This window comes from Kryptolebias marmoratus, linkage group LG15 (genome assembly GCF_001649575.2).
Source record: "Kryptolebias marmoratus isolate JLee-2015 linkage group LG15, ASM164957v2, whole genome shotgun sequence".
Taxonomy (NCBI): domain Eukaryota; kingdom Metazoa; phylum Chordata; class Actinopteri; order Cyprinodontiformes; family Rivulidae; genus Kryptolebias; species Kryptolebias marmoratus.
The window spans coordinates 1,892,956-1,907,365 of NC_051444.1; the positions used below are offsets into that span (position 1 = coordinate 1,892,956).

The window sequence follows — 14,410 nt, forward strand, 5'->3', positions numbered from 1 at the left end:
CGTTGCTGTCGTCTCGTTGCTGTCGCCTCGTTGCTGTCGCCTCGTTGCTGTCATTTCGTTCTCGTCTCGTTGCTGTCGACTCGTTGCCGTAGTCTCGTTGCCGTCGTCTCATTGCTCTCGTCTCGTCTCGTCGTCTCGTTGCTGTCGTCTCGTCGCTCTCGCCTCGTCGCTCTCGCCTCGTGTCTGCGGCGGTCGTTGAAGCCGTCTGTGGCGTTCCCTTCAGGCGCCGGCTCGGAGGTCCTGACCATCAGGAACCGGCAGGAGAACGAGTTCATCGCCCGGCAGCTCCAGACGTTCCAGAGTCTCGCCAAGTTTGTGTGTCTGGGAATGTTCAAAGACTCGGGTGAGTTTTTATTTTTCAGCTTCTGTCTCTGAAACGGTTTAATAAAAGTAAATAAAAACAGAATCCGGTGGTTTGAAAACCTGATTTTATTCAGCGAACAGTAAAAATCAGCGTTTAAACTAAGAAATGTAGAGAGGCACTAATGCACCCCCATACCATCAGAGAGGCAGGCTGACCTCAGAACAGTAAACCAGAACCAGCCTTGACCTTTGACCTCAGAGGTTTCTGCAGATTCTTTAGATCTGTTGATGATGGAGATTCAAGTCTTTGATTCAGGAACTTTATTCTGAAAGTGTTCCTCTGTTCTCAGACACTTCCTGTCAGCTGGTGAACCTCTGCCCATCTTTTAAAAAATGTTCTTTTTATCTTTTTCTTCCAGAACAACATTTATTTCTGTAAACATTTAATATCTCTGAACAGAGAACAGTTTATTTCTATTTTACGTCCCGTTTCCGTGATAATCGGCGATCTCGTTCTGCTGCAGATAACGTGACGCGGTGGTTCGATAAAACAGTCGTCCAGTTCTCCAACTGGACGAACGGCCGGCCGGTTCTGAACAGATCCTCCGTGGCGTTCCTCGCCCTCGACGGCTCCTGGATCCTTACAGAGGACTCGGCGCAGCTCCCCGCCTTCAGAGAACAGGCGATCGTCGTCTGCAAGCTGGAGAACGGTGCGTCTGTCCCGCTTCCTGTCGGTTCCTCCCGCCTCCGAGGCTGAGGTTGTGTTTCTGTTCTTAAAGAACCCAAAGAGGAGTACGGTCGGTCGGTGAAGGACCTGCGGGAGTCCGGCAGCGTGACCTACGAGGTTCTGACCGAGCGGCTGAGTTGGTTCGAGGCTCTGGAGGCGTGCGCTCGGCGCGGCGGTCACCTGGTGAGCGTCCACGATGAGAAGCACCACGAACATCTCAGGAGCATCGCCAAGACGGACGGGTTCCCGCTGTGGATCGGCCTGTCCAAACAGGATGTAGGAGCCCGGCGCCGAGTAAACCCGACCAGAACCGGCCCGTTCGCTCGTTAATGGCAGGTTTTTATCGCCGCAGGTCAACGGCTCGGAGTACGAGTGGTCCGACGGGACGAAGTTCGAGTACCGACCCAAAATCACCAAGTTGCTGTCGGGGTCCAGCTCGGACCCGCACGAGGCCCAGTGTGTGTTCGTGAGCCCGGCTGGAGACTGGATCAGAACCGGCTGCAAAACCAAACAGGAGGGCGCCGTCTGCTACACCACGGACATCAGCTCCGCCTCCCAGAGTGAGAGAACCAATCAGATCATACGGGTCATAATGGACCCGATGAAGACCCGATCAGAACTGATGGTTTGTTTTTGTGACTCAGGAGCGAAGCTGAAGTCCGCCCCGGTGTCCAATCACTGCCCTCAGAACCAGGGCGGGTCCAGCTGGGTCCAGCACCAGAACCACTGTTACCTGTTCGATGAGAGCTTCTTCAACTACAGCGTCTACACCGTGCAGCGCGCCAGGAACATCTGCGCCAAGCTCGGTCCGTCCGCCGCCGCTAAAACCGTAAGTCTTTAAGTCGCCGCGTCTCTAAGGACGCCTTGTCCTCCATGTTGACAGGCGCTCAGCTCCTGACCATCAGAACCGAAGCGGAGAACAACTTCCTGGTCCAGCACATCGCCGAGAACCCGCTCATCACCAGCCAGGTGTGGCTCGACATGAAGTTCGATTCAAAAGGTACCGAACTCTAAACTTTACCAACGAGCCGGCTGAGATCGACCCGGAGAACCAGAACCTGTCCTCTGATTCCCTCAGGTGAGGCCGAGTCCTGGCAGGACGGCTCGTCTCTGTCCTACTCCAACCTGAAGACCACGAAGGCGGAGTCTAAACCCGCCTGCGCCGTCATGGTGGCCGGAGGCGCCGCGGGCTGGAAAACGGTCAGCTGTGAGAACAAGAACCGGGTCGTCTGCCAGACGTCAGCGAGTGAGTGTCGCTCCGGAACACGGTCCTTCAGGAAATCCTTAAAACAGGAAAAAACTTCATCAAAACAGCCGAATAACAGCCGAACAACAGCTGAATTATATAACTTGGATCAATTTCGTTTCAAACTCACCATTAAACAGCTAATACAGTTACCATATTAGCATGCTAGCATTTAGCTGCCAAGGCCTGATACTGTTCGCATGTTAGCTGCCCACAACTGATGCTGTTAGCATGCTAGCATTTAGCTGTCCAAGCTTGATACTATTAGCATGTTAGCTGCACACGACTGAAGCTGTTAGCATGTTAGCATTTAGCTGACCATGCCTGATACTGTTAGCATGCTAGCATTTAGCTGTCCAAGCTTGATACTATTAGCATGTTAGCTGCACACGACTGAAGCTGTTAGCATGTTAGCATTTAGCTGACCATGCCTGATACTGTTAGCAAGTTAGCATTTAGCTTTCCACGCCTGATACTGTTAGCATGTTAGCTGCCCAGACCTGATGCTGGTATTATGTTAGCATTTAGCTGCAAGGACTTATACTGCTAGCATGTTAGCATGTAGCGCTCTCAACAATGAAACAGATCGAACCTTTTCTCGTGTCTCCGTCCTCAGCGTCCTCAGGCTCCCCCGTAGCCGTGGGTCTCTTCATCATCGTGGTCGTCCTGCTCCTCTTCGCCGTCGGCTTCATCCTCTACAGGAAGAAGAAGTCCCGCTTCACGTCCTCCATCCGCTACAAGAGGACGTTCGACGACACGGACAGCACCAGCATCATCACCGACGCCGACTGAGCGCCGCTTCCTGCTTGCGCCTTAAGCCCCGCCTCTGATCAAGTGTTAGACTGTAAATACTGACATGTGGAAACCTTCGTTTACCGCCTTCGACTTTTACTCTGAAAGGGTTCAACTGCACTGAGTTAATCAAACATGCTGTCGTGTTTTTGTAATTTGAGCTAAAAATCTAATATTTATTTTCCCGGAGCGAAGCTTGATTCAAGATGGCCGCCAGTCCAGAGTCATCCAGGACGCGCTCTGATTGGACGGATGCTTGCTTTTATTTGAGCTCCTAGTTTTATAAAACGAAGCACAAGAAGAACGTCGTTTCGGTCCCGTCTGACAACTGCTTTTATTTTGAAAAGGTATTTATTGTCGCTTTAATTTGTAATTCTTTCTTTGCACTCAAACTACTGATGGACGCACTTTAACCTGCGGGTCGGCTGCACTGTTCGCTCTGTGAAAACAACCAAAGACGTTTGAAGGTTTGTTTTCCTGCTTGATTCAGGTACGAGACGTTTCTAAAAAGTGCCTTAATTTCTTATTTAAGAGACGTTTGATTCGTTTACTGAACGGCTTCTGATGTTTTTGATGTTTGCTATAAAATCGACTTTGATCTTCCAGAAACTCAACTTTTACAAGAACGTCTTAAAACCTGAAGAACTTCCAATAAAACCACTGAGTCCAAATCCTGCTGCTGCGTCTCATATGTCCAACTGTCTTTCCGTCCAACTGTCCGCCTGTGTCTGTCTGTCCAACTGACTGTCTGTCCAACTGTCTGTCCTTCTGTCTGTCCGTCCAACTGTCCTTCTGTTCAAAATTACTCAAAAAGTTAAGAACAGACAGAACAAGTCATTGAATTTTGGTGGTCAAAGGTTAAACTTTACCAGCTGAGTCAAGGGTGATCACCATTGATTTCAAGGTCACGGGGTGAAAGGTCAACATCACAGCTGACCCGGTGCTCTGACTCTCCAACAGAGGAACAGCTGGACGCCTCAGGGGTCAAAGGTCAAAGTTAAAACCCCGTCTCTGCTCCTACATGTCAGTTTAAAAATATTAAAAGACAGAAAATCAGATTTTAGTCCAACGAGGCGATGTGTCTCTCTCTGGTCTTCAGATAGATTTATTTTTCCTGATTTTTTAAAATCAAAACTTTCAGATTTTCCTCTTTTTGTTTTTTTAGCTGACAGATAAAAAACCGTTGTGGTTTCATTCAAAAACTGGACAGAAAACGACCAAAAAACAAACCTCTGAAGGATGTTAATAAAAGTTAAAATGGCCGACCTGAACAACGATGACAGAAACCTAAAATCAGTTTTAAATTGAATTTTATTTCCAAACTTAAAAGCATAAAACCAAACTGAAACATCCATAAAAGTCGTCCTTTAAATCATCCAGCAGATTTTAGATATTTTGACCCAAAGAAGAAATCGTTCGTTAACGTTGTCCTCGTTTAACCGTAAAGCACTTGTGGTAGAACCTTAGACTTGCATCTTAATTATTTAAAGGTAAATAAAGTGCACAATCAGGGAAACGGACAAAGTGGTTCGAACCGACAGATCCGATGCTTCAGTTCGCCGCCGCGGCGCCGTCAGTACTCCTCCAGGTCGTAGTCCAGGTCGGAGAAGTCGACGGACGGACGGCCGTCCCGCCGCTCGTCCTCGCTGTCTCCGTCCAGCGCTGCGGGCGGACGGAGTCGGGTCATTAATAAAACCAACGAGGCTTAAAATAAATTTAAAAACGAGCTGCGTACCTTCCAAGTTGTCCATGTACTCGTGAAGAGTTCTCGCCAGGTTGAAGAGCTGCTCAGAAAGGAAACAGCTGAAGTCGGAAAGCTCGACATTTATCAAACGAGCGGCTCGTGTCATTTTCTCACCCCGGCTGCGTCGACGATCCGTAGAACGTCGGAGAACCTCTGCTCGTAGAAATGCAGCAGAACCACCAGGTAGAGGCCGCTGCTGATCAGCTCGTCGTACTCCGACTGCCGGGGGAATAAAAGACTTTCACTTTGGACAAACTTCCGGGGACACCCGGGTTCAGACGAGGTCAAATTCTCAAATTCTACAGCTGTGTGACCTTTGACCTCTGGGTATTCTTTCGGCAGAAGAGAAAAGTAAAATAAATTCAGACAAGCCGTTATGATTGGCAGGAGGACATTAGAGGGAAATTCTGAGTCTGACTCGTTTCCTGCCAACTCAAATGCTTAACGAGGTGTCAACGGATCAACTCTTCCCCCTCAGCACATAGCTGCAGAGGCTGCAGGAGGACGGAGGGCGCTCGACCCGAGGGTCCTAGTGCCCGACCTGTTCATGCAAGGACGGCTTTTTTTTTTTGGCCGAGAATTCCTGCGACGGTTTGAGACATTTTGGACAGTCCCTCGCGGACGCCGTTCTGAGTCCGACAGCTGCCACCGAGCGGGACGCCGGCTCACAGGCGGCACCGAGCTGCGTCCGACGGACAAGAAATCGAGACGAGAATCACAAATTCTCATTTGGAAACGAGCGAAACTCAACGGGAGTCTAAAAATGGCAGCTTCAGAATTACAGAAAATCTACAATAAATTAAACTTTAGTTTTATCTGCAACCTGAAGACAACAGCTGGACGATTTCTCCGTTCTGTTTAAATCTCAGTTTTAGTCAAAGTGAGTTTCTTCATCGCGGCGGGAGGCGCGGCTCACCTGCTCGTGCTCCCAGTACAGCTCATTCACGTCGAAGTTGTCGATGTTCAGCCGCAGCTTCTCCTTGCACAGCTCACACGTGGTGATGGCTTCCAGGTTCGTGCCTGAAGGATCAGAGTGGCAGAGTCCTGAATAAAGCCGAGCCTGCAGCGGCGGCGGGAAACCGGAGCTCCTCCCCTTTCTTACCTGAGGCGATCTTGGAGCGAAGCCACCTCTTGATGCAGTCCTGGTGGACGAACTGCAGGCTGCCGGCGCAGCGGCACGGCTCGATCAGGGGGTTGGACGCAGACTCCTCCCGCATCTGACAGATGCGGCAGAGGTCGCCCTCCTCCTCGTCGGAGTCCTCCAGCAGCAGCCTGAAGGCAGAGAAGAAGAAGAGGCTGAAAGCGAGCGTCTGATTGGTCGTGGAGCGGTGAGCTGACAGCGTGACTCGTCATTTACTTCTCTTTGATCTTGCGCAGCTTCTCCTGATCCCTGCAGGAATCCGTCTTCTCCTCCGTCTCGCTCAGACAGATCGTTTCGAACCGTTGGACTCTGCGGCGCGGCGAAAACGCAACCGAGGCGTCTTCCAGCTCGGGCAACGCTTCCTCGTCAAGACTGCGACCACGAGCGGCGCCGAAGGAATCCACGCCGACCGCTCCTTCCTCCTCTTCATCCTCATCTTCTTCTTCGTCGTCGTCCTCCTCCTCCTCCTCGTCCTCCTCCGGCGCCGCCTTGTGCTCGAGGTGATCCCAGCGCCTCAGGAAGCGCTGCGGTTGGCCGTAGCCTTCCTCTGACGCCGCGGACACCTGAGCGCCTTCCTCTCTGGCGTATCTTCTGAGCCGAGAGAGAAGAGGAGGGCAGCGTCCTCGGAGCGATGAAGACAACCAGGAGGAGCTTCTTCCTCCTCCTCCTCCTCCACTGCTGCTGGCAGGAGGCTCTCTCCACGACGCCATCCTGCGCCGAGCCGAGCCGCTCCGGTAGCCGTCACACTCCTGGATTGGGGCGAGGTCGGCCCGGTGGTTCCTGAGACCGTCCGAGGTCGCCTCTGCAGCATCAGGGTCCACGCCGGACGTCCTGGCTCCCTCGTCGCTGTCCACGGAGTCCCCGCTGGTGGACGGGGCTTCGTCCTCGAGGGAGCGGGTGCTGGAGGACCCGCTGGAGGAGTCCTGGCTGGACCGCCGCGAGAAGAAGCGAGACAGAAGGCGGCGCGTGGTGCTGCGGCCCTCCAGCTCCCCGACGTCAGGGGTCGGCCGCTGGGGTGTGGCCTCAGATCGGACCGGGGGCATGGAGTACCAGGTGGTGCGGGAGGAGTAGGAGGAGAAGGCGTCAGAGGAGGCGGAGCTGCGGGTTGGTTCCTGAGACGAGAGGAGGGACGACGAGCCAGTCCGGAAACGAGACGACGCTCCGCTAATGAAGTCACGAGTCCGAGGAGCGGAACGCTGGGAGGCGGAGGACAAGACGTGCCGATTCAGAGAGCCGTCTCTGCTGGAGGAGGAGGAGGAGGAAGAGGAGGAGGAGGAGGGGGAGAAGGTCGTCTCTTTAGGACGAGCTCCTTGTGCGTAGGTGGACATGACCCGGTCAGTCTGATCTGGAACCAGAGACAAACAGAAACATGATGATCATTCTGAGGTTTAACTGATATTTTACTAACAGACAGCACATCATGTGTTGGGGATGACTCTCAGCTACAACCACACCACAACCCAGCTGAATTACTGAACTATCAGTTGTGGCGGCCATCTTGAATTAGGTTGGCTCTGAACGTTAATCAGCTGCAGATGAAAGTTTCCTTATAAAATTAATCTAAAGGTTCCTGAGATATTTTACTATTTATTTATGTAGGATAAAACTAACCCTAACCATTACACTCATAGAATCCCCTTACTCACAGAACTTTACGAAGTATTTGGCTAAATGTAACACAAATAAAATCACCAACCCTATAAATTTAAAACTGTAAACTAATAAAAACATCCACCTCTGACCTCTGATTGGTTCAATGCCGATCGGAGGGGGCGGAGCTACAAAATTAAAATAAACCAATGCTCCATTCATCTAACTAACTTAAAATAATTCCCCAATTTTATTAAGTTAAAAACCTCCAAAAATAAAAACTAGAACTTTAAACACAGATGCCCTAACCCTATCTTAACACTAAAGTCACTTCTTGAAACCCGATTACCCACAAGGCCTTGGGGCCAAATGCGAGTTTCACTGCACCATGAGTGAGGATTCCAGCTAACAAAGCACCCCCCCATTACCCAGAAGCCTTTGGGTTGGGGAAAACTGAACCATGAGCCAGGGAACCGTTACAAACAAGCAGGACTCCAACCGTCCCAACAGCAACACTCGGGAAACATGTTCAAGAAAACCCTTCATGGTATCAAGACCAGCACTTCTTTAGCCGAGCGGTGTACGGGGCAAAGATGTTGCTTTTGTTGGTTCCCGGCAGGTGCTTGGGTTTCTAGAGTACACTGGGTCCCCTTCCCCAATGGAGGTGGAGGGATCACGGGTTGCTGTGGTCCTTCTTTCGTTCCTGGGGGGCACGGCGAGCTGTAACGACCTGGAGGGACCTGGCGAGTCGCAATTCTGTGGCTTCTCCTGGTCCCCCTGGGGGAGCTCCTCAACACCCTAACTGGAGGACACCTGCGGGCGGCCCGACTGGATGTGCTCCAGCGTGTGCTTGGGTTTCCAGGGTGGTCGTTGCTTGCGGGGACTAATGCTGGTGCCATCATCTGACCGACCGCCAGATGAGGCGTCCAGATCTTCAGCCCTACTTGGGCAGGTCGGGGTAACCTAACGGTGACAACAACCGACCTGTTTACCGAAGGGTACTGGGTAGGGAGGTAAGTATGCGGCCCCTCTGGGTTCCACTTGGAACAGCACGCAGAGTGTGGTGGTCCAGGGCGTCGGGACCTTGATCGTGGCCCAGTCTTCTATGAGGGTTAGCCTCACCAATGCACAGTCCATACTGCACCACACACGTACAATCAGACCAAAACCCCTTAAAAATGGACTCATCTCGGGTCTCCGCTAGGTGGGCAGGAAGGCAACACTCAGTTGGGGCTGGTCCTGCTCACCTTGGTTGGATACCCTCACAGGGATGATTCAACAATTGGACTCCTTCAAATTGTCACATTTCTCTCAAAATTTCACATCCCCTAGCCCAGCTTAGGTGGCTAGGCCGTGGATGCAACGGGACCTAGACTCTTTACCACATCCCCCCCGACAGCCAGGTTTGATCCACCCTGACTGGGCCTCCCTCGGGTGTCTAGTGATAATGGCCGAAACACCCTGTGACCCCGAGGTCCACCACTGAAGATGTGTCCAAAATTTCTAAAAGGAAAAACCAATTTAAATCTGAAAAGTAACCTAACCATAATTTAAGCTAAGCTCTATATGAGAAAATGTAAAAACTATTATAAACATCCATCTAAGCAAGCACTTCAAAACGAACAATAACCCAAAACCAGCTCACTACAAAATCCAAAAAACAAAAAGTAAACCCAACTTAAACCTGAAGGGTATCCTAACAATAATTAAAATTTAATAACCTCTATATGAGACAATCTAAAAACTAATCAAAACATAATTTTTAATAGGTTCTACCACTTCTTTGAACCCTAACCTTAAGGCTATTCCAGAGGTCTCTCTGGTCATTAATGATGATGGAAACCAAAGAATCATAAATTGATCTTTTCTATGTACCTACCACTCGACATGCGCCGGCCCGTGCCTCCCTACACCAAACTGTTTAAATCAAATTGATAGATTCAGGGGGACGCCATTGAGTTGTTGAACCCAAACCATTACCGGGACATGACAAACCAGGACCGGGGCTTCGGTTCTCTAAAGGACTTCTGGTTCTGAGGAGGTTCCTAACCCAGAACCAGGAACCGTTGAAGTTTTTTACAGAAATAAATTCTGATTTCTGTTTCAGACCAACAAACTGATGGTTTGTGTTAAACTTGCTGAGCTGCGATCCTTTCGGCTGTTCGCCACAGAAGGTTTCGGCTGATCAAACATGGCTTACACAAGGAGGAGGCGAGTCCTGGCGTCCGGCCGCGTCTCTCCCCCGCCCCGGAGAGGCCGGCGTCCTGCTCCCTGGAGAGTGAGCGGTACGAGCTCCACGAGGAACCGAGTGCCTCGCTCGGCATCCGGCCAGAACCTGTTACCAACGACAGGGAAATTTAAAAAATAAAACTAGTCGAACCCACGTCCATCTGAACGGCCCGCTCTCTAAAACCATAAACCTGCGACGTTTATTAGAACATAAAGAACCAGATTCATCCGGTTCTTCGAGGCTGACGCTGATTCTGATGTTTAAACCCGGTTAAATGAGACGATGATGGCGTCTCCTCCATTTTAAATCCCGTGTGGCAGCAGCTTAAACACGGCAGGCACTAGGATCACGCGGTGAGCAGGTTCTGCAGCTACGTGCTGAGAGGAAGAGTCGAGAGGACATAAATCAAAGATCTGACGGCCGATGACGTTTAACCATCTCAGCAACGATTGATAAAAATAATTATTATTATTGAATACCTGCCGGGTCGCACAGAGACCGGCTCTACGACGGCTGCGTACCTCTGCTGCTGCCGAGGCCGTTGCTGGGATAAGTGGATCCTGCGGCCGAGGCGCCGGCCGGCCGGGAGTACAGCCCTCTGTTGCCGTACGACAGTTTGGCCCGTTTGGAATCGGCGTCGTCACCGGAGTCCAGCACGGCCGAGGAGAACCCGAGCCGAACCTCCGAATCCGCCTGGAGCAGAAAAATAAACAAAAACAAAACTTTGACCTCCAACCTGAAAGCCTTTCGGCTGATGTGAGCTCAGAGAGCAGCTTCAGTACCGCTTTGCTCCGGCTGCTGACAGACTCGGCCCACGGGCGGCCGGAGGACCCGAGGGAGGACCCGCCGGAGGACCTGCCGGAGGACGTCAGGGATGGCAGCTTCCAGCTGGGGGAGCGAGCGTCAGAGCTGCTGTAGTCTCTGGTCGAGCTCAGGAGACGAGAATTCTTCAGGGAGGAGCAGGAAAGACAGAAAACGTTAGCAGGAGCTCAGTTCTGCCCGTCGGTTTGATGCCGCGTCCCAAACTCTGGACCTGGTGTCTCTGTGGACATAAAACCAGTTTCAGGAGGACGGAATCAAAAAGGCGTTCCACTGACTGATGTCTGCGTTAAACATTCTGGAAATCTTCAGCTCATCGGAGGATCACAGAAAGAGCAGCTGAAGAAGCTGAAAAACTCCAGAGCGGGCTTTTATTGTGGCGGTCCAGACCGACACAGATTTGAGCTCAGCTCAGGAAAGATGGGAGCTTTTATTTTATTTAAACGCAGCAGAACAGGAAGAGGCGACGGTTAAAAACGAACGCCATCCTCTGAAACAGACCTGGCCGAGCGGCGGGACGGAAATACACGGAAGGAATCCGGGCCATCCTAAAAAAAGACCGCTGACAGACGCTGGCAGCTACTGTATCACCAAAGGAGAGCCTGAAAGGACAGGACATCTCTTCCTGACAGACAGACGGAAAAATGCTGTCAAACGAGGAGTTAAAAGGTTAAAGTTTGACAGAAAATATAATTTATCACTTTAATCAAACGTGTTTTAAGTTAGGTTTTAAAAGCACCAAAAAGCTCTAATATTTTCATGTTTTCACTCACAGATGTTAGTAAAGAGTTCCTCATGTTTTCTTTGTTTTTAAATTAAAAGTTTTGGTTGTTATTTTGTTTTTGTTCTGGGACGTTAAATTAACAAAAATCAACATTAAAACGGATAAAAACTGAAATGAGAGGATTTAAATCAATCGACTGTTGGAGAAAAAGGAAGTTATGAGTTTGACGTCATTAACGCCTGAAAGCATAATTATTTTGATAAAATAAAGAACGTTTCTCTTCGTTAACAGAGGAACCAGCTCCTCGCATCGTTTCCGTCCTTCAGTAAATTCTGCGGAGTCCCGGCCCCCCTCCCACCTCGCCGGCTGCAGATTCGGCCCGCGGGCCACCACTTGGCGGTCAGCCTACCTGTTTGTCCAGGTCTGGTTTGTACGGCGACGCCGCCCTCGCCCTCGGGAGGCGGTCGTGGTTCAGCGGCGGCTCCCTGCCATACAGCCGGCCGCCGGAGCCCAACGTGGACGAGACGGCGGGGCTGGACACGGTGTAGGACGACCTCGAGCTGGACAGGCAGAAAGGAAGTCTCCGCGACCTGGAGTCCATCGCTGACAGCTGTGAGACGAGAAATCAGTTTTTGACCCAGAAAAAAAGTCTACATTTGTATTTTAAATCCGTCCTCCATCTCTGTCCTTACAACGAGACGTCCTCTGTCTTCTAAAACGTCTCCTCGTTGGACACGTGACCGAAACGGCTGCAAAACGCTAAAACCAGCCACTGCTGCGCTGCCGCCGCTTCCTGGACTCTATCAAAGTCACCGAGTCTATCTTTGGGTCCATGAACTCGACACCTCGGAGATAAACGTCGACGCAAGCGAGATTCTCCTCGCCGCCGCTGGAGACGCTTGGGGTCAGCTGTTATCCACCGCGTCCGTCTCAGGGCTCAGCGGACGAGCCGAGGCGGAGACGGGTGGAGTTTGTCCCCGCTGGTGACATGGATACCCGGACATCAGCTGCGGTTAAAAATATCTCAGCAGATTGAGACGCAGCTCAGACACAAACAGGCCGACGCCGCTGAGGGTTCCACGAACGGCGGCGGCGGCGGCGGATGGCGGCCGGACATCCGAGGAAACTCAAGTTTATTTGTTTAAAAAACTGAAGTTTCCTCAAATAAATCAGGTCGATCACCCATAAACAGGGGAAAAAACAAAATGGCCGCCTCTATAAACACTGACTAACCGTGATCAACGACGAGGAGAAGTCATCAGTTACGCACAAGCGCCATCCCATAATAAGACAGGCTCATAAACGAATCGCCGAGCTCCTCAGGTGGCCCCGCGAGGGGGGAGGAGTCTGTTCCATGACGCTAAAGTTACGTTAAAAAAAAAAAGTTTTTTTATTCTTGTTCTGTTCGCAACTAGAGAAGTGACCCGTACGCGTAGATGTGGCGGCCATCTTGGTTTTTGACGCGGCAGCTCAGTTTTTACGCTTCAGCGCATCCAAGGACCAAAATGGAAGCCGGAGCCTCGCTTGTGTTTCAAGTTACCGAGGTCACACGACAAACCGGACGGACGTGCAGCGGCGTTTAGATCCAACGCTATTCGCCGCGGTGGTACAGTGGTCGGTTCTGCGGTCCTCCAACCCAGAGGCTGCGGGTTCGAGCCCGGGTCGCGGCGGGAAGGATCGAGCTTGCTCGCCGTGGCGTCCCCCCGAGAAGAGGAACAAGAAGATCTGGCTCCTGCCGCCATTTTAGAAGCTGCAGACGCCTCTTCCTGTATTCGATACGCCGACAGAAAGAATCCGGCGTCGTCGACCCGATCTAACGATCCCGCCGGCCCCCCAACGGCCCGCAGGCCACCCATGAAGGTCATGAAATAAACTAATAAAAATCTGTTCATGTTAACCACTCACTGCTTAAAACTGTTTTAGTTCCATCTGACCAGAATATCTCGTTTTAATGTTTACTTTTATTAACTTTTAACCTTTTATTGTTTTTAAGTTCATCTTCACTGCTTTAATAACAAAGTGTTTTTATATTTTGCACTTTGGTGCCGTTTGGCTCCTCTGTGGTGAATAAATAACCTTTTATGGCACACAGCATACCTTTATGATAATAAATCTGTGTTGATCTGAAGCCTAAATAACCTGACAGGAGTTAACTCATAAAATCAACATTATCTGAATAAAACTTTTATGAGACTTGACAACGCCCTGTTTACCTACAGCTTTATTTCTCAACAAAATAAAAAGCTACTTTTAATTTCAGCTGCCTGTGGGGAATTAATCCTTTAATAAATCCTATTTAGAACCATTTAAGGCTCGTAGTTTTTGTCTTCAGGGTAGTTTCAGGTGAATAAATTATTATTTTGTTAAATTCCTTCGCATAAGTAGCAGTTAGCTTCCAGTTAGCATCGAGAAATTCGCCTTTTTTGTGTCTGACAGCACCCAGTCATCCGTCACCAAACATTTATACACCCAGATGTGGCTATAAGATAAGAAAACCCGACATCTGTTTGTTAGAAATCCCGATAAACAACAACAACATGAGCTGACAGCGGCTAACCTCACGCTAGCGCGGCTATCTCCAAGCTAGCTGTTTAGCTTCAGCTAACGTTAGCAGCGAGCCGTTAGCGCTAAGCTAACTGCTAACAGAGACTCGTTTTGACGGTTTTCGGCTCTGAGAGTCGAATTAGGGGAAATATTTATGAGATACTGAACAAAACGAGCTGAAATCCTCACCTCTTAGTTCCTGGTTTTAGCCCGACGGCAGCGATGGCGTCTCCAGCTGAGGCGATTATACGTATGGAAAGCCAGTTTATCATATAATACAATCACCCATCCTTCCTGTTTGTTGCACCTGCAGATTATTTATTTTAACATTTCATACTTTCACCGACTCAAACTGTCTTAACTTACTATTAGTAGTTTGGTTCATTGAACAAACTCATTGTTGTAAAAGGTTTATGGGAATTTAAAGCACCGAAAAGGTGAAAATTTTACATAATTTGTATGACGATGTTTTATTCTTTTAAATTTTTTTATATGAAGAAAGCCCCAACAGATGTTCTTTACCATAATGTTATAATATGTTGTTAAATAA

At 50.0% G+C, this 14,410-nt stretch overlaps 2 protein-coding genes across 4 annotated transcripts in view; one reads left to right on the top strand and one right to left on the bottom strand.

Annotated features, from left to right (window-relative positions):
* Positions 1 to 3,739, top strand: part of ly75 (lymphocyte antigen 75) — a 25,573-nt gene extending 21,834 nt beyond the window's left edge. For both annotated transcript variants that reach the window (XM_017440375.3, XM_025002577.2), the window contains exons 28-35: positions 224 to 343; positions 828 to 1,013; positions 1,083 to 1,306; positions 1,383 to 1,590; positions 1,675 to 1,836; positions 1,914 to 2,030; positions 2,109 to 2,276; positions 2,893 to 3,739. In XM_017440375.3, coding sequence (XP_017295864.1) covers positions 224 to 343; positions 828 to 1,013; positions 1,083 to 1,306; positions 1,383 to 1,590; positions 1,675 to 1,836; positions 1,914 to 2,030; positions 2,109 to 2,276; positions 2,893 to 3,068 — 1,361 coding nt within the window. In that variant the 3' untranslated portion in view covers positions 3,069 to 3,739. The remainder of the gene's footprint in view (positions 1 to 223; positions 344 to 827; positions 1,014 to 1,082; positions 1,307 to 1,382; positions 1,591 to 1,674; positions 1,837 to 1,913; positions 2,031 to 2,108; positions 2,277 to 2,892) is intronic.
* A 622-nt stretch (positions 3,740 to 4,361) lies between these two features.
* Positions 4,362 to 14,186, bottom strand: marchf7 (membrane-associated ring finger (C3HC4) 7). Of its 2 annotated transcripts, none has more exons than XM_017440376.3 (11): positions 14,050 to 14,186; positions 11,726 to 11,926; positions 10,556 to 10,720; positions 10,295 to 10,466; positions 9,744 to 9,878; positions 6,170 to 7,298; positions 5,915 to 6,084; positions 5,729 to 5,832; positions 4,927 to 5,031; positions 4,804 to 4,852; positions 4,362 to 4,730 (listed from the first exon to the last, which is right to left on the bottom strand). In XM_017440376.3, the coding sequence occupies exons 2-11, from the start codon at positions 11,915 to 11,917 to the stop codon at positions 4,642 to 4,644; spliced, it is 2,310 nt and encodes a 769-aa protein (XP_017295865.1). In that variant the 5' UTR covers positions 11,918 to 11,926; positions 14,050 to 14,186; the 3' UTR covers positions 4,362 to 4,641. The 2 variants fall into 2 exon arrangements, with proteins under 2 accessions (XP_017295865.1, XP_017295866.1); XM_017440377.3 differs by lacking the exon at positions 14,050 to 14,186 and adding an exon at positions 12,009 to 12,225.
* Positions 14,187 to 14,410: the final 224 nt, after the last annotated feature.

Excerpts from the sequence above, each read along its gene's own strand:
- marchf7 (XM_017440376.3), bottom strand. The coding sequence starts at position 11,917 with ATGGACTCCAGGTCGCGGAGACTTCCTTTCTGCCTGTCCAGCTCGAGG. Across the intron at positions 5,833-5,914 it reads TCGCTCCAAGATCGCCTCAG|GCACGAACCTGGAAGCCATC; the intron begins GTAAGAAAGGGG and ends CTGATCCTTCAG. Across the intron at positions 5,032-5,728 it reads TGTACTGGGAGCACGAGCAG|TCGGAGTACGACGAGCTGAT; the intron begins GTGAGCCGCGCC and ends TTCCCCCGGCAG.